Source organism: Oreochromis aureus, linkage group 9 (genome assembly GCF_013358895.1).
Source record: "Oreochromis aureus strain Israel breed Guangdong linkage group 9, ZZ_aureus, whole genome shotgun sequence".
In the NCBI taxonomy this organism is placed as follows: domain Eukaryota; kingdom Metazoa; phylum Chordata; class Actinopteri; order Cichliformes; family Cichlidae; genus Oreochromis; species Oreochromis aureus.
In genome coordinates this window covers 22,763,615-22,787,924 of record NC_052950.1, presented here as the reverse complement: position 1 = coordinate 22,787,924, position 24,310 = coordinate 22,763,615, and the positions used below count along the sequence as shown (strand labels likewise).

The window sequence follows — 24,310 nt, the reverse complement described above, 5'->3', positions numbered from 1 at the left end:
TCTTGTCTTGAATATCAGTTTTATTTACCAAAAGACTGTAAATGGTCAACAGTGACTCCTGCAATGAATGTGTATCTACTGCTCTGAGAAAATAACAAAAAGCTCTATTGTGTTTTGATTCCCAGCTAGTCCAGCACCACCACTTCAGCCTCTATTGACCTTGAGTTGTTAACAATCTTCATCAGTGAATATGAAAAGTTGTGAAACAGAGACAGACAATGTCTGTTCATACATACTCCCAGTAACATCACAATCACGATAATCACTGGTCTTACCAATGAACAATGTTTTCAACTAAACACTTGAGAGGCAAGAAGCATGTGTTTTGTTCCACATGTTTGAAGAAATCATACCGACAGGAGTCCTGCTCCCCTTAAAATAAACTGAGCAGTGCAAAGAGAACTTTTGTCATATTTCAAATCGTGGGAGTGTGGGTGGGGATGGCTTTGCAAGTCATTCCACGCATGCCTTCAAGAGGCTGCATCCAATCCAACTGGCCAATGCTACAGGCAACACTGTGTGTGCCAGCTGTTTTGATCCGAGCTAGTCCATCTACCCTCCATACTCTTCTTAACAGACAATAACACCCTAGTATTTACACCATACTCTACTCGTTCCCTCTTTTGTTTTTTAACTCTGGATTATCAGCGCTCCACTGTTCTAGAAAACACACATAAATGATACTGGATTGCTTTTTTTTTTTTTTTTTTTTTTTTAATTGGAATTTCATTCACTTGTATACTTAAAAAAAATAGAAAAGCCAGGAGAAATTCGTTACAAATAAGGTAACACCGATTCATGGCTTTTACTGTAGAAGGACTGATTACTGGCCCCACTATCCACTAACATATGTGCAGCACAACTTTGTAATGAATGTGTTGTTACAACACTGCAACTCATTTCCAAGCAAGGAATGAGGTAGCACTGATAAGGAGGAAGTACCTGAGCAGCTGACACTATGCAAAATGCTTTATTGGTTATGTCACCTTTATCTCTACAACAGGTGAGTGATTCTCAACTTGAAGCAAATGTGGATTTGGCGCAGTGATATGTACTGACTCACCTCTGGGTATTGGTATATGGGTGTTTTAAATTCTCTGCATACCTTTGGTAGCTCTTTGAGTTGGTTGGCATCAAGGAGAAGCTCCTCCAAACTGCGGCTGTATCGAAATATTTCATCAGGAACCGTCTGCAAGTTGCAATGCCGCTTGTCCACCGACTCGACGTGGCGGTTGCAGCGCCACAGGGGGATACACTTCAGCATGTCCGGCCGCCGGAGGGGAGGGGGGGTCTGGTTGCCGGTGCTACTGCAATCTCCGCATCGGAGGGTGAAGCTGTGGGGGGAAAGGTCGCTCTAGGAGAGAGGGTATTTTTGCTGGAGGGTCAAACACTTGCTGTGCTCACACGAAGATCCTTAACAAGAGGCCGAAATCCACTTAAGGGACACAAAATAATCCTTTCGATCTGTTAGCAATATTCCCCGTTTCAGTTCAGCCGTGTCCAGTGATTGTCAGGTCCGCGTCAGCGTCATCCAGCCCGGGATCACGACCAACGTAAACAACAAGGAAAAAAGAAAGAATGAACGAAAAAGAGAAAACGAGAACTCCCACTCGGATCAAGTGTTTCCTCACTTCTTGGTCTCACTTCTTCGTACTGACGAGAGTATCGTTAGCTTGTTTTTCTACTGCCACCACATCCCCAGAATCAGTCCCGAGCTCTGCCGCGGCTAGCTGGAAAACATGCACCACGAAACAAGCCCGCTACGCAGAAACGCTGCTCCAAGTGTCGCACTCATGAGTGGCGACTGCAGAAAGCACACACAGCCACTTGACTTGTGGTACAGATAAAACGGCTACAACGAAACAGCTAACGCAGCACAGAGAGCGAGTCAGCAGAGATTAACCCGAGTATGATAGTAGGATGTCCTCAAGCTAGTTAGTTAGCCAACATCGGCTAGTAGATGACTGCACGTCTTTGTGCCTAGCTGCCGTTAGCTAATACTGATATAATAAAACCTATGGAAAACGCCGGCCTTTGGGGTATATTAGCAACATCTCAAAATTATCCAAATAAACTTCCCAGTTAGTTTTCTTTTAGTCCGACGTGCGTGAAAATGCCAGTAGCAAGTGCTGGAGCTCCGGGCGCAGCCGCGCTTACCTCCCCTGTTGCACCGAGGCAGGCCGGTTTGCCGTGTGGGGGGCTGGGCTCGGTTGAGCTGGAGTATCGCCGCTTTGCGCCTCTGTAACGGAGGCCACGACTTGCTTTATTACGCCACCCAGCGGTATTTCTCAGCAAGGTTAAGGAGAAAAGCTTTTCAAACATTGAATGCTAGTATTTATTTTTATTTTTATTTTCATCTAATGGTCATAATGGTCAAAATGCTCATAATGCTTATAGGCTTTTTAATATTTAACTTAGGCTTCAGTTTTTTTAAACTGCAATAATGCATATATCTGCAAGAATCCTTGTATGCCTCAGATTTTTATACATAAAGCATATGTATATGGCAGTTTTATGGATATAGCACATTTCTTTGTACATAGACTAAAAACATCAAAATAAATTTTACAAAGAAGTAAAATATAAGTTAAAACACACACACACACACACACACACACACACACACACACACAAAGAGAGTTAAATGTAGAGCTTTTACAGTAAAAAGGTTTTGAGTCTGTGTTTAAATATATGCAGAGATCAGGTCAGCATGCAGCTTGTTCCAGTAAACAGGAGTGCTGAGTGCTTAATGAGCTAGTAGAATGATTTTAAAGGTAATTTTGTGTTGAACTGGGATCAAACAGATAATACTGTCAAATATCCGTCTGTGTGGGTTCTCTCAGGGTACTCCGGCTTCCTCCCACACCCCAAAGACATCCGGTTAGTGGGGTTAGGTTAACTGCCAGCTCTAAATTGGCTGTAGGTGTGAATGTGCGAATATTTGCCTGTCTCTCTGTGTTAGCCCTGTGATGGACTGGCCACCTGTCCAGGGTATACCCTGCCCCATGGCAGCTGGGATAGGCTGCAGTGCTGTCTCCCTGTGACCCTGAACTGGATAAGTGGAAGAAAATGGATGGGTGGACCTATCGTCTATGACTTGCTCAGTGTCTATAACCCTACTAGACCTGTCAGGTCATCAAGTGCAGATCTTTTAACTGGATGGTAACTTTTCCATGTTGGTGTAAGGACTGTGGCTGCTGCATCCCGAACGAGTTCAAGTCATCCTACTGATGATTTGGATAATCCTCCAAATTAAAAAGTTTCTCGCAGTCAGTTAGAGATAAGAGTTTTAGAGTTAGAGTTAAGTTTTGATTTTTTTTTTTCAAGTTAAAGCCATTAATTTAAATATTAATATAACTGTCAAAGCTGAGATCACTGTCCCAAATGATGCCAATGTTTCTGAATTGCTCAGTGTATTTCAGAGAAACGGATAATAAAGATGAGCAAAATGTCAGTCTGTGACTTTCTGGACTAACAAGTATTTCTGTGTTTCTGTGTCTCTGTTCAGTTGTAAGAAGTTTCGAGACATCCAGGAATAATGTAAACAAAGCAGCTCATTAGATTGTGAACAAAAGTTAGATAATTAAAGGAAAATGATAAATACAACAGTGTATCATCAGCATAAAAATAATATATTATGATTCTTTCAGATAGCACCATGCAAAGCATGTAAAGGTTAAAGAGTACAGGACCAAGAGCTGATCCCTGAGGAACCCCTGAGATCTGCAGATCTAACTGAAGGTACTAACTGAACCATAAACACTTCTATTCTTTAGGTATGATGAAAAGCAACCAAATCACAAAACGTTTGAAATAAAATGTCATGATCAGCGTTGAAAGTAAAATATAGGCTTTAGTATATCTTGTGTAATTCATACTTATACTTTGATACCTCATATTTATTTTATGTCATATTGTTACAGCTTTGTTTTATTTTATTTTATTATTCATTCTTTCTAGTTGCACACAGTACAACTAGATGATATTTTGATCCTGTGTTTGTCCTGTACATATCGCAGAACTGACGATACCTGCTGTGGTGACTCTAAAGGAAACAGCTGAAAGAAGAAGAAAAAGAGTAGATATGTACAGGTTCAATAACAACCAAAGAAGTAATCTTTAAAGACCTGCTTTTTTTCCACTTCTTGCTCAAAACCTTTTGTCCAAACCACTTATCGTCGCTGTCATAATGAAAGACTTCTTCACACCTTAATACACAAGATTTCTAAAGCTAATAATCTTGCTTCCTTTTTCCATCATGTGCTCTTGAAACTACGTGTTAGAAAAGGAAGCCCAACCTTAAATTGATGCCTAGCAGTGACTTCCACTCCCTCATTCATGAAACGTTTACTGGACATGGGGCTGCCTGAGGGCAATTCTGTGCAATAAAAGGTTAATATTGCACAATTTTACAACCAACAAGTCTAATTTCTATCCCCAAACAATTTAACCATGGCATCATGTAAAATCACACACCATTTCCTGAAAACACCAAAAAGATTGTACTATTCTCTGATCCTGTTTCAGGTCTGAAAACCAACCACTACTGTAGGCCCATGATGCCACCAGGGGCCACAACCAGCCTGCCAAAGCATTCAGTTCAGCTCACTGGATGGTTTTTCAATGGGAGAAAATTGCACAAAATCACTAACTACTCCAGTTTAAATAAATAATAAATGAATAAATATATAATGTTATTCCTTTTGCATAAATGCCAGTCTCACTACACAAGTGAAAAAGTCTAGGAGAGTTAAAAGTATATCTAGATCGAGAAAAGGTTTTTGAATCTTAAAATTTTAAATAAAGTTTTTGCTTACTTGCAAAATCTCAGCACATGGTTTTATGGCTTTGCACTGATGTAGGCCTGACTATGGTCCAGGTGAATGTTTTTAGTTTCCTTCTTTATACTAAAGAAAGTGTAATGTAAATAAAATTAATGTAAATGTGCCATTTGAATCAAATTTTAGACCCAAATCTGAACATAACCTACACTGAATCAGGTTATATGCTCAGCATGGGTTACCATAGTGATCGAGTCCTTGAAAACAAAGCCACCTTCCAGCTTTGAACTTGACTTCGCTGACACAATGTTACTTATTAATCTTGCTTCATTCAGGCCAGCAGTTGTAGCTGCCTTTTTGTACTTAAAGGCTTTAATGAGCAACTAAATGAGAAATTATTCATACATCAAAATAAATTGAAGAGTTACTCTGCTATAAGATTATAAACGCCACACTTTTTGTGGACAAACAATAACCTTTATTGTACAAAGAAAAAGTGTTTTACATGTTCGGCAATTTCATGAAAGAAAATAAAAGGGGCTAAAAGCAAGAAAAAAAACCTAATTTTTTTGTTTAACTTTTACCAGATTGGATTACAAAAATTCAAAAGTTGCACCAAAAGGGAGTCTTCACAGATCACAAAGCAAAACAAAAAAAAAGAAAGAAAAAAAAAGAAAGAAAAAAAAAAAATCTGACACAGAAATATCTTAATGAATCTCCCAAATGGAGCTTTTAACATTAATATCAACAGCAATTTAAAAAAAACAAAACAAAAAAACAAAAACAAAGAGGAGAACATAATAGGTTTCAGAGGCCCGCATCTTTAGCTGCAGTGACTGTGGCTGAGATGGGTTTGGGGCGACAGTTATGGGAGATGGGTGCTGGTGAGCCATTTCCGACACTTTACGCAGAGAGGTCACTGCTGTTGAAACGGTCTTGGTCATACACTTCGGCGACAACTTTGCGACCCCCGAACCAGCGGTCGTTGAGTGCCTGGATAGCTTTGTTCATCTCAGAGGCCATGGAAAACTCTACAAAGATTTTGACAATGATATCTGCATCCTCCTCTTCTCCTTGCTTTTCCTGGTATATGATGACTCTGTTCACGGAGCCGAACTTCCCGCACTCTTCCGTCACCTCGCCCTCCAGGTCATCATCAATGTCCTCTGGTCCAACCATATTTCGAAGAACCATCACTGTGGACTGCAGAGTGGAAGGACAGGAATAAAGTAAACACAAGTGATGATAAAGAAGTAAATAAGTGTTCCTAGATTAAAAAATAAATAAATAAATAAAAAAAATCACCTCTGATTTTCGAAGCAGTTTCTGCATCACCATGTGTCTCGCACTGCTGCCTGAGATGCTCATGTGCTCCTGATCACTCAGCATCTCCTGTCCTGTACCATCCTGAAGCGTCTCTTCTTTCTCCTCTTTCTTCTCTTGTTGGTTGGAGCCACCAGCCTGATTAGACAGCACTGGTGGTGACGCGAGCACGGGGTTCACAAGACCGACCTGGGGAACCATTGGTATGGTAGGACGCACTGGAGTCACACCTTTTCAGGGAAGGCAGACACAGTCAGTGACACTGGGCAGGTCCACAGTACAACTATTAGTCCTGGATAAGACAATCCCATCATCTATTACGTCAACTCCTTTACTGATGTGCCAAAAAAACTCCAAAACAAAACATTACAAACGGTACCAAGTCACCAGGGTAGAGGTACCAGACTAATTGAATGTGATTAATGAAAACGTGGCTCATTTATTGAAATTTCTACTACAAAATCCATCATCTGCAAATTATGGTCTTATTTGTATTATCAAATTTATTAGATCATCTGAAAAAAAAAAAAAAAAAAAAAAACTATTAATTATTATAGCCGTTTCACCCTTTCATCCTTCTGTTTTAAAATATTTTGTGCAGAAAAGCTCAGAGCTCACTGTCATGATTAAAAATATTACAAAGGCACAAATAAACAAGGCTGATGCCACTGGGCCACTTGAAGTTTAAGTGTAGGTGAGACATGAAGTCACTAAGCTAACTCACACAGGAAAGCAAGTTTACACCCACTTCTGATTTTCTCATTTTCCAGATGCCGTACAGTTAAAAGTGTTCAAACTGACAGTGTGTTCACCGTCTTTAAATCTGTATGTTGTTAACAGCACAACTAAGTTAAATTAAAACCCTTTCTTTAGGACAAAAAAAGGACTTGCTCATGTCTTGGTGCATACCTGTGATGACCCCTGGTGCCTGGGCAGCCATAACAGCCTGAGGTATTCCCATTTGCTGACTGAGAAGTTGAGGTGCAGTTAACGCTCCTAAGACTGACGCGCCAGCTACAGCCTCCTTAAGAGAGGGGGGGCCGAAGACATTAGGCAAAGGAAACACACAGAACACAACACAAGGCAGCACAGTCAACAATCACACAACATGGCAAACAATCAACTCAACATTGCCTCTCTTCAATGAGAATCGAGGTTACAAAGTAATAAAGTATTCTTAGCAAGTCAAAAATATCTAAGCAGTGATGCTAAACTTTTAAAATTATGACATTATACAAGGAAGAGCTGTGCTAATCAGTAAAGGTGAGGAATTTTCACCACTCAAGTTAACATATATACAGCATATAAAAACAAATGAGTATTTCACCGTGTTTATAGGTTCTGTTTGAGTTTTGAAGACGTCAAACTGTATTAAAATAAGGTTACATTTTTAATTTTTAATAATACCAATAGTAAACTGACAACAAAGTGGCCTTCTCTAAGTATAAATGCTCATGTTATCTGTACTGATGTCATAGCTAGCTAGTTCTGTGTCATATTTACCTGGAAGGCCATTAAATCCCTTTGGAAGGGATTCATACTTGCCTGGGCTGTTATTTTAGCAGTGGCTGCCGCTGCAGCCACAGCTGCAGCAGGTGGCAAACCACCTGGGGTCGTGGGGGTCAGTAAGGGCATGGGAGGCGTTACTGCTTTGCCCACCCGCAGGTACTGACCACCCAGGTCAAACAGGTTCATAGAAGACACGGCGTCCAGGGCTGACTGAGGCTTTTCATACTCTGTAAAGGAAATAAAAACCGCAGTTATTAGCAGATTTATAGCAACACAAAAGTACGAGAGATAGCGAGCCCCCCCCAAGCTCACCAATGAAGCCAAAGCCTCTGTGTCGCCCTGTGGTGGGGTCTCTGGCTAACGTGCATGACTTGATCCTTCCAAAGGCCTCAAACACACTCTTGATGTCGTCATCCGACAGATCAGGGTGGACGGATGCCACGTAGATCCTGTTATAAGCACGCGCCTCTTCTGCCAGCTGGTCGATGATGGGTTGCGCCTGACCGATGTTACTTGGCCGCCCAACCTATAGCACAGATCAAACCACCAGGGCTACTGAGTAAAGCCTTTACTGCATCAACTCAGAACGCACCTACCACAAAGCTCTATGTCCCTGAAAGGCTTACTTTCACCAGCCACCATGCTCAGCCAAAGCCACTCGTCTCCTCTAATAAGTGTTTTTTAAATTACAAAACACTAGGGCATTTTCCCAACAGGAGAAAATTTCAATGATAAAATACTGATTACATTAATCATTAGACAAAAGAATAACAAAATAAAAAATTTTAAGAACTGTCTCTCTCTCTCTCTCTCTTAAAGCCAGATATTAAAAAAAGACATGTACTAGCTGAGGATCAATAATTAAAAGGAACCTGACTATAAGGGTGTCAAATATCAACTCATTTACAATACAAATACAAAACCGGTCCTGTAAATAGCTGTAATACTATCAAAGAAAAACTACACTTTATATTAAAAACACAAAATTTCTGCAGTCTGAGCTGGTGGCTAAAGGAACGCATTGAATATTTGGTGCTAGCGCTGCACAGACTCGTTACATCCTCTCCTTTGCAAAAGAACTGAGCTCCCCGAGTAAGACGAGCATCTGAGGGAGACTAGGATCTGTACTACAGATGGGGCGGCCAAGTAACACCAACCAGACGCAACCCATCATCAGCAGTCCATGGGCACAGAGCGATGTTATTTGCTGCCAGGCATCCCACTGGTCACTTGGTCACTAATACAAGCCTTGATGGCATCATGGAAGGCCAACACACACTTGTGCACTCACACAAAAAAAACAAACAAACAAAACTACAAACGCACCTTCATTCATACAACACGCACCTGAAAATTAACAGAAACACAAGCACAATCACAAATTAGTGTCTTCACTTAAATAAAATGACTGAGATTATACATTTAAGCAATTTTGCATATCAGGACTTCATATTCCTAATGGCAGGAAGTAATCTAAATACCAGGAGGGTTCCCACCAGTGTATTACACGACCGGCGGGCCATCAGTCCTAAAAACAGCTTGGGGAAAAAACTATGAAATTATGAAAGAATGAAAAAAATAAAATAAACACATGGAAATGTTGAGTCTCAATACACTTTTACCTGTTCACTTATTACTAGGGTTGCAACAATACAATCAGACATTGGTCCGATCCAGACTGGTTCTTCATGAAGGAAGCTAACAGTAAAGCCAAACACCCTTTTTTCCTGTAAGTTTTTTTGCTTAACTGCAATATATATATATATGCATTAAAATAAATAAATGTCTGGATATGGATAACCATGTGTACCGATAAGAGGAGCAGTCTTTTGTCTTGCTTTCTTAATGTTTTAAAATATTCATAAAGATACTGCTGGAAAAATGTATAGCTACTGGATCTTAACAGCTTTTACGACAGAAATCCTGCCCAGGTGTATCCAACTATTCAAACTCTGTCCACATGATCTTAAGCACTTGAGAGATGTTTTTCTCCACACCAACATACCTTAATGTTTCGTCCTCCCAGCATGACTGAGTTCATCTGCTCCAGGGCCAGCTGAGCAGCCTCTGGTACATCATACTCCACAAAGGCAAATCCCTGCATTGTCAGACAAAGGTCAAGAATAACCTGCACACACTTTCTTTGCAATCTACGCCATGTCTCAAGTCAAAGTTCAACACTGACCTTGTGTTTCATTGTAACCGAATCCCAAGACATGTCAATACTCTTGATTGGACCAAACGGGGCAAAAGCCTGTCTGATGGTGTCCTCACCAAGCTCATAGTATATGGAGCCCACATACACCCGACACATGATCGCTAGAGCGCGCTGCCTCTGAGCTGCCACCTACCAACCAAGGGAAACAAGACATAATAAGCATTAGAGAGTAAACGAAAGGAGGAGAAACAAACACACATACACACACACAGAAAGAATATATGTGTATTTTCTACTGTGCTTGCTTTCCCCAAAATTGTTAGAGGCCAATTCCAAGTAAAGGGGGGTCTGGACAGGTAAATAGGGTAATAATGGGATACTGCAATGGACAGAACTTTGTGGGAAAAATATTAACATTTATAAAAAGAAAACAAAACAAAAAAAACACTGATGTCATCAGAGGCGATTACAGTATGTCCTCTATTCTGTTACTACTGAACAGACATATGGAGGAAAACACATTGATGTGATTGACATGCACAGCCCTCACAAAAATTTTGGCTTCAGTAACTGACCTGTAGTCCGGGGATGCAAGTAAGGTAACAAAAGTAATCGTGGAGTTCAAACGAAATCCATACAAAGTCTTGATGAAAGCATTTGAAACTTTCTTCTCAAGTCTAAGGTGAGGGGCGCATTAATCCCTGAAAGCTGCTCTGTTTTACTGACGCCTTTACTGCTTCTCTTAACTTTCACTGTGTCACCAACAAAAATAAGTTCGTAAAGTATAACATCGAGGGAAGATGACTTGTTCGGTTAACAGAAAAAAAAAAAAAAAAAAAAGAGCTTGACTTTGAGATGGCCAAAAAATAGCCCTGTCCCACAATTTCTCTCATTTTGGTCCATTAAAGGGATTGCTATCCCTCTTTTGTCCCATGCCAAGAGCTTTGCTTTGTTTTGTTTTGTAAAACGAGCAAATGCATATTTTTCAAAAAGACGTGACTTTTCTCACATTTACAAACCTCACATTTACAAACCTCCAATAAAGTCCTATAAAAGCTATTTTAAAGTATTTTAAACAGCCTTTTTTCTATCTTCTTCTTAAAAAAAATATATAAAAAATACACAAGCGAATTATCCCACTGCAACGCAAGAAAGCAAAGTAAGCGCTTCGACGATTAACAACAGCCAGTCATCTCAGAAGAGATTGCAGTAAAGTCGCAGGTACGTTAAGTGTAGAAAGCCAAGTTTTCTTATAAAATATGCATTCTTTGGTTAGGAAAAAAGGCAGGGACTGTTGCTATTGCAACAGTAAAAGAAGGGTAACAGTCCTTTCCATTGGGAATGCGCACAGAAAAAAAAAAATTTAATAATCTATTGACCGATTGTAAAGGTGAGAGAGGATCTCCAAAGCCCATTGTCACTGCTGCCATCTGAAAGACAGTAAAGATGAAAAAAGTGCTGAAAAGTAGGTTAGATATCCCTTAGCTTTGCTTTTCTTTTTTTCTTTTTTTTTTAAAAAGGTCATTGCTTTGCTAAATAGACAAAAGCAGTAAGGCTTACACTATAATCAGACCCTCCCTCTAAACAATATACAGTGAGGATTTACCTCCTTTAGCTAAATTATAGCTCACCACACAGCAATAAACAAATACAAGCAAGTTCCCTTTAAAAGTGCAAAGCATTTAACATGATAACCAAAGCCTTCATGATGATCGTCTCCATCTGAAAGAGAACAGAGGCAAAAGCAAAGGGCAAAAGGTCTACACATGCGTTCTTTTTCACAGCACGTGGTAGAAGAAAGGCAAGACTTCCCAAAGAGCTAAGCCCAAACCGACTTGTGACAGTAGAGATGGCTGAATTACCAGTGCGAGAAAAGACTATGATATTCTGTCTACAGTCAAGACTCACAGGTGACACATGCACAACAAAGATTTTGTTTGGCAGATTACCAAATAGTTTCACACATCTCACCTGGAGGTTGGTGAGCTGTTGCTGCTGATGGGCGATGGTCTGCTTCACCAACACACTCTTAATACTTTGCTCCATGGCATACTTCTTAGCCTGGGAGAGCAGAAGAGAAATTACATGTAAATTCCACAGATGAATAAAAGATCAGTTCATCTATGTGACACGGCATGCAAAAACTAGGCTAAAATCCAAACTTTAATTTAATCCTAAATTTTTAAAACATCTATAAAAGAGGAAAAAACAAAAAAAAACCCAAAACAAAACAGGATTTCCCATATAATAAACTAATTATTTGCAGTTTATGCATCAGAAACAGCTGAATAACTGCAGGTTTTGGGAGATATTTGTAGATGGTGCAGTTAAGATTAATACTTGAAATGCTGGAAAGTCTGGTTGTTCTTGATGTTTCATTGGTCATTGGCATATTTGACTTCTAGAAACTTCTTTTTGCAAATTTTAGTCAGATTTGGGGATAAATCATTTTAAATACGGGGATGTGATAGTTTCATCCACCCATCCATAAAAGCTACTTTTTCTACTTTCAGCCTTGGATATTAATATGCATAGAGTTAAAAAGCACATTAAACACTTTGGTATCGGCCATCTGTAGCTCTTTCAGACACCCCTTTACATTACAGCCACTATTTCCCATAAGTCACTACAGGAACCCTTAGTAAATGAGAGCCAATAACAGGTGTATCACTTAAAGTCTGACTGCATACTGCTTGATCTTGAAACCGCAGCAAAATCAGTGGCTCCTAACTGATGTCCCTTCAGATTTCATGTAGATTGGCACATGTTTAACCATGAAGAACAACAGCTGTAACTTCATTAATATCTTATTTAAAATTAGCCAAAAGAAGCAGACTGATATTCCTTTAAGAACCAACAGGACCTGACTTGAGTCATTAAACTAAAACCTAATTCATTACAGGTCTTTTGGTGTATTGTGGTTTGTCCCATAAAGTTTGTAGGATTGTCTGAATTCAGTCATGTTAACAGACAGATGAAGCCCACACAGTTATGCATTCAACATCTGAAAGGGGCTTCTAATCCCCTACTAAAAGTTATGAAAGGAGGGTTTTATAAATATGTGACATAAAAGAAATAAAATTATTGCAAGTAGACATATCCCTGTGCTCAATGTGGTACATTTGAGGTAATTTAAAAAAAAAAATCTAAAATTTTCATAACCAGTGTTAATAAATTTCAAATTAATAGCACATTACCTGTTGCTAACCGTAAGTTACTGGTTTGGTTTAATAACTGGTTTATGGCAAGTTTCACATCAAAAGAAACGTTACAGAAGTAAAGAGGCTGTTAAACATTAGTAGATTAAGGCCAAGAATGACGTGTTTTTCCTCAATAAAAATGATAATAGCACAACAGTAGTAAAAACTTAAGTTAAAAATTAATTCTAGTATTTTCTGCTGCTCCCATCCACTAACTTTTATTTGACAAAGTGATAAAGGTGGTGAATTAAGAACAAGATGAAAATAAAACTCTGATGCAAGCTGACAGCAGCGACCTCATCTCTCTGTCGCAGCGACGGCACCATGCAGCAATGACTCTAGGGGGTGTAATGAACTAATTCAAAGCTTAAGTGATTGATTACTTTGCAGATGACGTTTTGTTTCCCTTTGTGCCTGTAAAAATATTCAAAGGGCCAGTAAATCTGGTTCAGGGGGCGAGTAGTGGAAAAAGAAAAACAACATTGGACTAGGCCTTTTCCATAATATATGATCTGGGATAATACGGGTTTAAAATTTTCCACAATATTAAAAAAAAAAAGAAAAAAAAGTGTCATATCGCAATATGATTGCTGTATGAATGCCATACATTTATGTCCCCTTGTGCACCTCGCAATGTAACAATCTGACAAATCAAACATGCAGCACTACCTGCTGTTTGACCCCTTGTGAATATGGAAATTAGAAAATGGAAATTACCGATGCAGTTACATTGCGGAAAAGGATAGCTTTAAACAGCTAGTTAAAAAGCTCGACCAAAGATACACCCCAGACAGAAAATATTTTTCACTTTTATTATGTGCCAATATTTTGCAGCTCCTGATGAGTTACACGATTAAGTTCCTTTAGTTATTGTTAAAATATGGAGTTCAGCAGTTATTTTATTTTCTACTTTTGTGCTTACATTTGACTTATGCTGTGTCACTACTGTTGCATTATAATGCTGCTGCTGGCACCTTGTTTCAATAGATTCACGCTTCAAATGAGGAAGTGTGTCATCAGTGACTGCAGCTTCATTGAAAAAGAAGAATGAAAAATACACTGCTTTTGTTTCTCTCATCATAAGAACTACTATTGCAAATATTGTGATTTAATTTTGAGGCTCTAGCGCCCACCCCTACATCGGACACTTGTTTATAACATGATCATAAGCAGATAGTTTAATGTCTTACCCTCTGAAGTGCCTCCTGCTGCTCTGGGGTGAGAGGCGGCAGGCCAAGCTTGGAGCCCGTGCCCTGTCCATTCTCCATCGTCAGAGCTTCACCACCCTGTAGTCCAGAGAACAGAGCATTTTAAACAAAACACTAAGAAACAAGAGCATAAAGCCCTGCACGTGCATACTGTTCATTCGCACTGAATTTCAATGAGAAATTACATCATCTCAAAATGAATAGGATATCGATAAATAGGTCAACATTTAAAGTACATACACCCGGATTTTTTTTTTTTTTTAAAGCAGGCGGGACTGGATGGGCTCCTTACCTACGCAACCCGCTAATCGCTGGGTCCACCAGACTGAGGCGGAAAAGCCCCCAAGGGGATGAGCACTGATGGGGAAGCTTTAACAAGTCAACAATTTCTAGGGGAAATAAAAAACGTCTTCAGACTAACAATAACAAAAGCAGGGCGCTAGCATCATTTTACAATGAACTCCACATATAAGCAGGCGTCTTTGATCGGATCTTTAGTGAGCCAGGGTAATGCGCATGAACGCTAGCCTCGCGTTGTGTATACGTTAGCTAAGTGAAGTAGTAGTAAGTGGGCTAAAGTTCAACCTTTCCTTAAGAACTTTTTAACTTAGGAATATATAAGTCTTAACTGCAACCTCTTTGTTGCACATGGATGACCTTACAACGGCACAATCAGTACAAGAAGCTCCGCGTTGATTAGCAAGGCCTGGTCTCTATTCAGATAGCGTTATCTTTGCTGCTAGCTGATATTAGCTAATGCTAGGCATTCATTGCTATGGCGCGTGAATCAATCTGCACGTTCCCCACAAGGATACGCCGTCAAATTTAAAGAACACACGGTGGACCTAAATACTAAGATACATCGCATTTTACTTACGTAGCGACCGCTACAGCTGAAATCTGTTAATGTGCCTCTTTATCAAGGAATTTATTTACCGCAGTGTCCGTAACTGCCATGAAGCACACCTTCTCGGAGAGGCCCGCACACGTCAACGCTCGCGAGAATTGCCTATTTTCAATGAAAGATATCGCGAGAACACTATTTCTCGCGATGTTGGGGGGCGGGGGTTAATGCGCATTTTTATCCACGCAACCTTCAGGGTATATTTATTAAAGTTTCTGTGACATTCTTCATAATATTATATATCATATCATTCCAATTGTGTTGTTTTTAATCAATTACTCTTGTTAGATAGCACTAGAATGACCAGATCCCAGAAAACCTAGAGAATAAACACTATTTTGCCAGTCCTGTATATCCAGGTTAGAGGACTGGCATTCATTGTGTAAGGGTCAACTCTCTATCTCCTTAAATTAAACACAATAAACACAATTTGTAAGTTTATTTTTTTATTATTCTTATACACTCCTGCATTTCTATTACACTAACTGTTACATCAGTTGCTTCTCTGTCCGATGATCTATCTGGTAAACCTTTAGGTTTCATTAGGGATGTATCCGTAGATCTGTGTAACTGCTTTCAGTTACAGGTTTTTGGGTCAGTTTACAATTGGAGGACAATTTAGGTTTCAAACTGTGAAAAAAAAAAAACCCCACCCCTGAGGAAGGTAAGATCAGATAAATATAAACTTCATCCTGCTCCTTTTCAAGCATGTAAATTCTGTAGTATATAGAAATATTCATGGCAGCTCAACCACTTTAGTTTGTTTTTTTCTGTTTGCAGTGTATTTTGTTGTTATTTTAGCTGTATCGACATGTTTGAAATCTAAACCCTTTGTTTTATAATGTTCTTTTATGAATTTAGGAAAAACAAATTTAAAAAGTTTAAATGATCATTTATTTTTGATCAGACTTAATTTATAGTAAACAACGCCCAACTTTTCACTAGTCAACTTTTGTTTTTTTTTCCAGTAATTTCAGCATTAATTTTCTAATCTTTGCTTAAATTTACTATTCATATAAAAACTTTAACTATAAAACAGACAAAAAATAAAAACCTTGCAACCTAACAGCTAAAAACATTTGTAATTACTTTTTTGTCAAAATACACATATAATGTACATAATATATACAGTAAATGTACTAAAATTAGAGTAACATAATTGAACATGGTAACAATGTTAAAAACATCACTACCAAAAATCTGTTTTTCTTAATAAATCATATTGTATCCTGATATTATGCATATAAAATGTTTTTTACTCTGTCTTAACGTGTCATGCCAAGAAACCCAAGACACTAAATAAATACAAAATGAAATTCACCATTCCTCGTTCCTTATTTAAAAATTTTTTTGGTAATGCATGCATGGAAACATCAAAACACACGCAACATATCACATCTTGTTTATTGTCATGTATTTAATTGCAGTAGCTACAATATTTACCAAAGGTTTAAGTAGAACACATCCGAAGGCAAGTTTTATTCAACAGAGTCACAGAAATAAAAAAAAGAAAAAGAAGAAGTCATCTGACGTAAAATAAGACTGATATGGAAGGGTTTGTTTTTTTTCCATGTTTGCACAGTCTAAACATTCATTTTCATGGTCAGGTCCTCTCTGGAACTGAACTGTGACTGACAAAGGCAAAATGCAGTTCTGGACGGTTGCAGGCTTTTAAGACATGCAGCTTACTAGGATCAAACGGGAGCAATAGTGGCACTGCTTTGTGTTGTCCAACATACACCTCTTTCGATAGCCACAAACAAATATGTACACCACAGCCTGTAGCAGGTGACTGTCTGGGAGGCTTCAGGGCTCCTGTCTTCAGAGACGTACTGATAAGTAGGCTCGACACAGAGTATAGTAAGTAGTGTAGGCAATGACTGTACAGCAGTGTAACTGTTATGAAACTGCAACCTCACAGACCCATAAAACAAATGACGCAGAGCTATGTAAAATGTGACAACAGTATTTTGCTGATGATCACTACTGTTTTTTACTACAGTTTTATTAAGGAGTAATCCACCCAAATGGCAGCTTTTTATGTTTCAGAGACCAGGTTCTTGATAAAAAAAAAAAAAAAAAAAAAAAAATCAGGCACTGATGCACAGCCAGCTCTATTTTTGTCTTTGTGTGGGTTGCAGTGCCATCGTTTTCACATTTCACACCCGAACTGTGTGAAGTAAAACTAGAGTAGATGTGGTTCTGGGAAATAAAAACATGCAAAGGAAAATAATTCAGTTTCTCATCACCTGCTGTAGCATCTGGAGTCCATGAAAACCTCACAGGAAAAACAAATTCTAATGATTTGGGTGGATTTCACCTTTTAAAGACCTACGGAAATATTTACAAAACAAAATCCATGTACTAATATTTTCAAATGGTTTGGGAAATACAATAATAATAACTATAGCAGTAATATTAATGAACAAAATGGCAATTTTTTAATCATTAATTTTAACATCAGATAGTCACAGCTTTGCTTCTGTTTAAGTAAGACTACGCTTTCAAATCACACGTTGATTTATTCCACTTTTTGTACACAAGCTACTAATATTGACGGCAGCAGAGACCATAACCATCTTATCCATAAGTCCAATAAAAAAGGCTGCAGCTCTTAATCAAGCTTCCATTACTCAGCCTCGACTTCCTCTTCACTTCCACACAGGCTGAATTTTTGGACTAATAATAAAGAATTGGAAAGTTGATCTTGTTTTAACACTAAAGTCAACCTGAACGTGTTAATTGCTAAGTTGTGGGTGATGCCATTTCACTGCCATAACAGGCACTTTGCAAGTCTTTGGCTTTCACAGGGGAAAACCTGTAAGAGCACTACAGGCTAAAACAGAGAGGAATCATCTCATTTCTTATCACCTCATTCAGGCGTGGCATGTTTAGCTGTGTGGAGATAGCTTTCAGTCGGAGAGTGCAGTGAGGTGTGTCACTTTGAAGGTGTAGAACAAAGAAAAACTAGAAAGTGCATTTTCTGAAGAAACTGCAGTGTGAATGCTTGAATCTGAATGTATGCACTGAAATGAATTAATTGCTGAATATTAAGCCAAAAATGTTGAATGAGCTGGAAAATACAGAGTTTTTAAACTGAAAACAAAAGTGCAGAACTTTTGAAAGCTTATGTTCACACAGAAGAAGCTGGAAAATAGCTGAAAATGTTTTAAATGTAAATTAGAAAAACCTAAGTAATGAGAAAAGAAAATTAGAGTCAGAAAATATCTGAATGAATATTAAAAGTTCATATTCTTTGAATCACTGAATGACTAGAATGTGATCCCTCCACTTGGATCCACACAGTTTAAAAAGTTTAAATCTCTGAGCTTTGAAAGACACTGTGTTGTAAAGAGAACAACGATGGCTTCGTTTTGAGGGTAAAATGATGGCTGTAGAGCAAACACTGTGGACACAGCAGCAGTTGAAAGAGAAGTGTTTAAGATGATTCTTGGCACAGTGAGAGACAGAGCTCGTTAGGCAGGCAGGTGTGAGCCTGGTTGCTATAGTGACTGCACCCAATGGCTCCATACACACGCACACAGACATGCACCTCACTTTTGCTGCTTAAAATGAACAGAAAAGTTAGGCGAAACAAATCGTTCCCAAATGAAAAGTACAGGTCCTATTGACGAAATTCTTTCACCGTGAGCGGCAGCAATGTCCAGTCTACCTAATTCTCATTTTTCATGCCTGTGGAGTTTATTATATGGACGTGGTGACAGTGTAAAAACACCATGCTCTTCTGATTTTCAAACGAACCTTCTGAGCCATTTTAACATTAGAGTCTATGGAGGAGTTGGAGGAGGAGGCTGTGCTTTGGTGACATTTATGAAAGAACCATAACACCTAGTACAATAGTAAACACATTGGATGAAAGAGGACAGCGATGGCTACGTTTTGAGGGTAAAATCAGACCTGTAGAGCAAACGCTGCGGACACAGCAGCAGTTTTAAAAAAGATTTTCAGATTAATTTTTTCGCTCCTCTCACTCTGGCAGTTGATCTGTCTCACTCTAGCCCCAACATTCCGTCCCATACACACCCATTATAAACTCTGAAACGGCTGAAAATCATCATGAAACTTAAACTGGAACTGAAGAAAAAGTATAATACATATTGAAAAGATAAATACAAGTTGAATAGTTGAATGTCTTGTCTTCGTTTTAAAGTTTGAATGGTGGCTCTATGTCAACGTATGTGGAAGTAGATACAGTTTGAAAATGAGTAAGTTGAATGAGGATTTGAAGGGTCTCCCCATTGAAATACATGGGAAATTTTTGTTGAAAAAAGTTGAATAATTTTAAAAATATAAATGTTATAAATGAGAAAAGTAGAAGCAGTCATGTCCAAAAGAAGAGGAATCTAACGGTGTTTGAATGGTTTTCTAAGTTGAACGGTTTTGAAGGAGATAGATGCCAAAAAAGCGTCGGAATATATAATAATAATAAAGATTACAACAACAATACTGTGAATGCTTTTACAAGCATTCACACTAATAAAGATTTGTGCAATGCATGTACTGTTCACAGTTAAACAGAAGAAAAAAAAGTCAGCTGAATGAGTATCAACAGTGCACATAGGACGGAATCTTAAATTCCCTAAAACTCTTGTGAACTGAAGGTTCTGGCTTGTGAGGGAGAGGGAGGTTTAATCACCAATAAAAGTGTGCAAATGAGGCTTTGAGGAACAAAATGTCCGTTTGTATGTAGTAGTATGTAGTTGCTGCATCTGTGAGTATAACATATCTGCTCTGAATAGTGGCATTATGGAAAACCTAAGTTTGTAAGATATCTTAAGGCATGATAGCCCTTTTAGGCAGGGAGTTTGTCAATCTTCCTCTGCTCTGTGGGGTTGCTGGACGCAGCCGTGATTCCTCTGGTCCTCCAACCAGAGGCACCTTCGGTTTCACTCTCACTGCTGGCATTTTTCATTCCTTCTCACTGGGATGATTTACTGTCTGTCAAGGTGCAGCATCCATCTGTGTTTGTCCCTTTTTTAATTCCCTATTGGGTCAGCTCCCTGTGCTTCCTCAGGTCCACGGCTGTCTCGTCCTACCCGCTGCCCTCTCTCTCTCTCTCTCTCTCCATCTGAGTGATCAATGCCCCGGGACCCTCCATCTGGGCCAGAGCCTGTCGGGACCCCTTCTCACTGCGTGCTCCCAGAAGCGAGCGCTCGGACCCGGTGTTGTTTGATGGCATTCTCCAGGAACCCCGCCACCTTCTCACTGTCCTCCTACAAAGTTTATTTGGAAAAAAAGGGTTAAAACTCTTCAAAAAACAAAAGATAAAAGAAAAGAAAAAAGAATAAATTACCGCTGTACTTGTTCCCGGATCATTAAAATGTAAAAACAAAGAAGCTTTTCCATCTACCTCATTTATGAAGGCGTAGTGAACAAGTTCACTGGCGAGGTCTTTGGAGGTGTCAGCTGAAAGTTTCACACAAAATAATTCAGTTAGAAAAATATACAATAAAAATAAAACCACAGGTGCCTTTTTTTAAAGACAAAACAGTTATTTAGATCAATCTATACAAACAAGTACTTTAAATGCACCTATAGTATCAATTTAAAAGTCCCACGTCGCCTTATTCTTAAGTTATCGCATTCACAAATCATGACAATAACCCATCAGCAATTTATGTCTCATAGGTTAAAACAAACAAACAAAAAAACCAAAACATAAATAAATATGTCAAACTGATTCACTGCCTCACATGGAAATTCATTAGAGTGAGTTATGAAGTTGATCTGGCTAGTACATTTGTTTATGATTGTTAGTTGGATCACTCCAAAAGTAATGGACAAATTTGTATGAAAATTGCAACCAGATGTGAAGTTTGGGCTTGAATCAATCTGGATGATGATCTAGGAACACTCACACTGTTGTGATACTTCAGAAATGTCAACTTACTTGGAAGGATGTCGCAGCTGAGCTGCCTGTGAAGTTTATCATCCATCTTCAAAAACAAAGAGAGCTAAGGAGACAACAAAAGGCTCAATTAAAGTCAAACTGAATTCATATTTATCCATTATGACTGACTGAAATGCAGAGCTGCTAAAGCAACGCTGCAGCAGGATTCATCTTTAAGGAGCCCGGCTAAGGTTTTTACACTGAAATGGGCAAAGTACCTGTAACACTATGTGACTCACATGAGTTTTGGTCCCTTCTTCATTTGACTCCAAATTACAGTGCATCTGAACTACCTGCAATGACAACAGAGTAAGGAGCACTGAAACATGAAGGCAAAGCAAAGTAATAAATATTTAAAGTGTTTGGAGTGATAATAAATAGTTATTATTGTAATAATAGAGAGACATGCATAGACACGTGCATGTGCTTATCCTACACAAGCAACACACACAACAGCTTAAAGGGCAGCAGAAAGCTTTTGTAATCCAACTTTTGCTAAAACTTTCCCAACATATCTGGCACTGATACACGTGATGCTAAGCAGGGACACCATCTAAGGTAATAACCTAAAACATATTAAATTAGACATTTTTTATTGATATTCAGATAGGCTCATGCTCATATGCTGTGCTCTGAAATAATCAAAAGTAAGCTGCTGTTCACATAAGCGCAATGTCTAACACTGCCCTGTTGCTTAATTTGGTTAATTTAAAAAGTTGCTCCTGATGCATTCTTAGTATTGGATTTGCAAGCAGTCAGCTCTGATTCACAGTGAGACCTCTCAGACCAAAATTTGTTCCCCTTCAAAGCTGACTGCATGGAGACTGTCTCACTGAAATCAGATGCGGGCAACAACAAATATGAGGAGATTTCCATGTGTAAATATCTCATGTGGTGCAACATCCCAGACATAAAGTCTACTGTAAACACAGAGTCATTCTCTAGAGATGTAGCCAGCATAGATGTGTAGCCAGCAAGTCTGTGCATTTAACACTACTGTTGTTCAATCTAAGGTGCCGACCTTCCTCGTCTCTGTCTCCTGGGGTTCAGGAGTCGGCGTCTTGACCGTTTCAACCTGCTCCTGAGACAAGGAGAGCGCTCGGGGGACGGGATGAGGCCGCGTTGAGGCAAAATTCATCAATGGGTAGATTCCATTCCTGATGAGAGGAAAGGCCAAGATGTTAAACTTGAGAAAGTACACTGAGAAATTAAAGCACTGCAGTAACACTCACTTGACATCCTCTAGAAACTTGTCAAGTTCCAATGGGGACACGTGGGAATACCTGCAGAGGGGACACAAAAGAGAAGAGAGAGCAATGATCTTGACTTGTCATGCTTTCTGGCAGACAGCAAAAGATTCGAGGTGGGTAAAAGATTTTACTTGAGCTGAACTCCCTGTCTGTCTTCATGTTTAATCTCTGCCATGACAGCATTGGGGTCAAATGACTTGGTTTTCTCCTCCACACAGTTCTCTGGAAGCAAGTCTGTAGATGCAACACAAGTGTGGCCGTTACTAAAGAAATCTGATGCACACAAGTAGCTGCAGTGCACATAAGAGAGAAACTCACACTGGTTGTTGATGAGGCAATGGGCGGCGAGCAGTTTGAGCGAGTGGACCTCGAACAAGACTCGGTGGAACAAGAGGTCGTGAGCTGTAGGACGGAGCTTGGAGTCGTGATGCAAACAAGACTGGGTGAACTCCTGCAGGAGCAGTAAGGAAGTAAATCCAACACATAACCACGCAACTGTAAAGTGTGACCCAGTTTACTGAGCATCACTGTGTTCTTTCTGGCATATTTAACTGACGGGGCCCCGCTGTGCGGTCTGAATAAGCCCAGAGGGATGGCAGTGTGAGTAAGCAAGTGTTGCTAGAGTAGTGCAGGACAGTTTGTCTTTTCTACATGTTTCTGTAGCTGTTCTTGCATATATTTCAGGGCATAAAGTATTTTTGAGGCTTACTCTCATGAGAGGGTCTTCCAGAGATTGACCCGCATTGACTATGGCCTCCTTGGACACAGCGCTATCTCCATTGGCCTGGATCTCCAGCACAGCCATCTGTAAGGGTACAAATAATCTGTCAAGAAAAACAGCCACACACACACACAGATGGAAATCTGGCAGATTTACTTCTCGTTTACCTCCAGAGCACAGATTCCAAAGGAGAAAATGTCTATGGCGTAACCGTCTTCGCCAGCTGGAAATGATTGAAGAGAAGCAGGGTGAGAGGAGGGTAAAAATAGGAAATCTTAAAGAAAAAGCTTACCCCAAAATAAAAAGGTAGCAATGTGCAATCAAAAAAAAATCAATTTGAAAAGGGGAAGAAGGTAAACCGTTTATCCTCATTACAAAAGCATTAATCTATCTATGTCTTTTTGGCAGCTGCAAAATCAGTACAAACAATCTACTAAATGTCTTGAAGTAATTTGTGTCTCATCCATTTCACTTTGGCAGTACTAATTCCAACATTTACCTCATTATCTACAATAATTACAGACAACAGGTCACAAAATACCCAGAGCTATCTGATAGAAGGCTCCGTTTGGTGCTTCTGGCATACAGATTACAGACAACTAGTCTTTTTCTCAGCGGTTTCCGTTTCATACAACGTGCAAATATCTTCATGTGTAGTAACTGAGGTCTGGAGCTACATTAAACTGTGAACATAAAGACTGAATTTTTACTCTGCAGGTCAAACAGTCAGGTAGGAATCAATGTAGACCAATTAAATAAAAGCAACCTCACAGAAAGCTGGATGGAAATGCCACTCGTCATTACCTCCGTATTCTGGAGCAAAGAAATGAAGATTTCTCTGCTCATCGCGATGTTGCCTCCCTTTGCTATGAACACTTGCATCTGGGAAAACTGGCAAGAGAAGGCAGAGCACAAATATATTAGATGTTAAATATTAGATAAAACTAATGAATTGATATTAAACCACTAAACAAAAAAGGTCCCTTACCATTAACAAATAGCCGATGCCACACTGTGGGAAGACAGTTAAGACAATTTAGATATTCATTCTCCTTAACGCCATGAAAATAAAATTTTAATTGATTTTGTACAATTTATTTAGTGTAAGATAAGGTGTATGTGTCCCTTTGACTCACTATCCTAAAACATAATACGAGAATAACTGCTGTGACTTGTGTTTAGAGCAGTACCCTCCTGATTATCCACTGAAACGCGGTGATTCAGACCCTGTAAGAACCTTGAAAAACTTTTTCTGTACCTAAAGTTGTTTGATTATTGTGGTATGACCAATCTAACTTAAGGAACACGTGGAGATCGAGGAGATTTCAAAGCCGTGAGCTGCACT

General features: G+C 39.2%; 3 protein-coding genes and 1 long non-coding RNA gene across 19 annotated transcripts in view; 1 reads left to right on the top strand and 3 right to left on the bottom strand.

The window, feature by feature from the left end:
- Positions 1 to 2,339, bottom strand: part of scrib (scribble planar cell polarity protein) — a 78,621-nt gene extending 76,282 nt beyond the window's left edge. For 4 of the 10 annotated variants that reach the window (XM_039617317.1, XM_039617322.1, XM_039617323.1 and 1 more), the window contains exon 1: positions 1,106 to 2,338. In XM_039617317.1, the coding sequence (XP_039473251.1) occupies positions 1,106 to 1,264 (159 nt within the window). In that variant the 5' untranslated portion in view covers positions 1,265 to 2,338. Of the gene's footprint in view, positions 1 to 1,105 lie in introns of all 10 variants that reach the window. The other 6 variants (XM_039617318.1, XM_039617321.1, XM_039617319.1 and 3 more) reach the window with 4 other exon arrangements.
- Positions 2,340 to 2,921: 582 nt separating this feature from the next.
- LOC120441856 lies at positions 2,922 to 5,150 on the top strand. Its single transcript, XR_005614319.1, has 3 exons — positions 2,922 to 3,741; positions 4,020 to 4,392; positions 4,528 to 5,150. It is a non-coding gene; the product is annotated as an uncharacterized LOC120441856 (long non-coding RNA).
- Positions 5,151 to 5,236: 86 nt separating this feature from the next.
- Positions 5,237 to 15,190, bottom strand: LOC116329621 (poly(U)-binding-splicing factor PUF60). 7 transcript variants are annotated; one of them, XM_031751670.2, is made up of 12 exons: positions 15,116 to 15,190; positions 14,472 to 14,568; positions 14,162 to 14,257; positions 11,743 to 11,832; positions 11,151 to 11,201; positions 9,799 to 9,960; positions 9,619 to 9,711; positions 7,926 to 8,139; positions 7,608 to 7,840; positions 7,014 to 7,128; positions 6,087 to 6,334; positions 5,237 to 5,984 (listed from the first exon to the last, which is right to left on the bottom strand). In XM_031751670.2, the coding sequence occupies exons 3-12, from the start codon at positions 14,237 to 14,239 to the stop codon at positions 5,685 to 5,687; spliced, it is 1,584 nt and encodes a 527-aa protein (XP_031607530.1). In that variant the 5' UTR covers positions 14,240 to 14,257; positions 14,472 to 14,568; positions 15,116 to 15,190; the 3' UTR covers positions 5,237 to 5,684. The 7 variants fall into 7 exon arrangements, with proteins under 7 accessions (XP_031607530.1, XP_031607529.1, XP_031607527.1 ...); XM_031751669.2 differs by having other exon boundaries at positions 15,057 to 15,179; XM_031751667.2 differs by lacking the exon at positions 14,472 to 14,568 and having other exon boundaries at positions 15,116 to 15,183.
- Positions 15,191 to 19,585: 4,395 nt separating this feature from the next.
- Positions 19,586 to 24,310, bottom strand: part of LOC116329623 (nuclear receptor-binding protein 2) — a 40,664-nt gene continuing 35,939 nt past the window's right edge. Inside the window, exons 7-18 of the mRNA XM_031751677.2 lie at positions 23,954 to 23,977; positions 23,770 to 23,856; positions 23,133 to 23,188; positions 22,954 to 23,049; positions 22,563 to 22,695; positions 22,376 to 22,478; positions 22,227 to 22,277; positions 22,016 to 22,151; positions 21,234 to 21,287; positions 20,995 to 21,058; positions 20,455 to 20,510; positions 19,586 to 20,317 (exon numbers count right to left, since the gene is read on the bottom strand). Coding sequence (XP_031607537.1) covers positions 20,231 to 20,317; positions 20,455 to 20,510; positions 20,995 to 21,058; positions 21,234 to 21,287; positions 22,016 to 22,151; positions 22,227 to 22,277; positions 22,376 to 22,478; positions 22,563 to 22,695; positions 22,954 to 23,049; positions 23,133 to 23,188; positions 23,770 to 23,856; positions 23,954 to 23,977 — 947 coding nt within the window. The 3' untranslated portion in view covers positions 19,586 to 20,230. The remainder of the gene's footprint in view (positions 20,318 to 20,454; positions 20,511 to 20,994; positions 21,059 to 21,233; positions 21,288 to 22,015; positions 22,152 to 22,226; positions 22,278 to 22,375; positions 22,479 to 22,562; positions 22,696 to 22,953; positions 23,050 to 23,132; positions 23,189 to 23,769; positions 23,857 to 23,953; positions 23,978 to 24,310) is intronic.

Coding starts and splice junctions, on each gene's coding strand:
- LOC116329621 (XM_031751667.2), bottom strand. CDS start 15,136: ATGGCAGTTACGGACACTGCG. Junction 11,833..14,161: donor AGCAGGAGGCACTTCAGAGG/GTAAGACATTAA, acceptor CTGCTCTCCCAG/GCTAAGAAGTATGCCATGGA. Junction 5,985..6,086: donor AACTGCTTCGAAAATCAGAG/GTGATTTTTTTT, acceptor TCCACTCTGCAG/TCCACAGTGATGGTTCTTCG.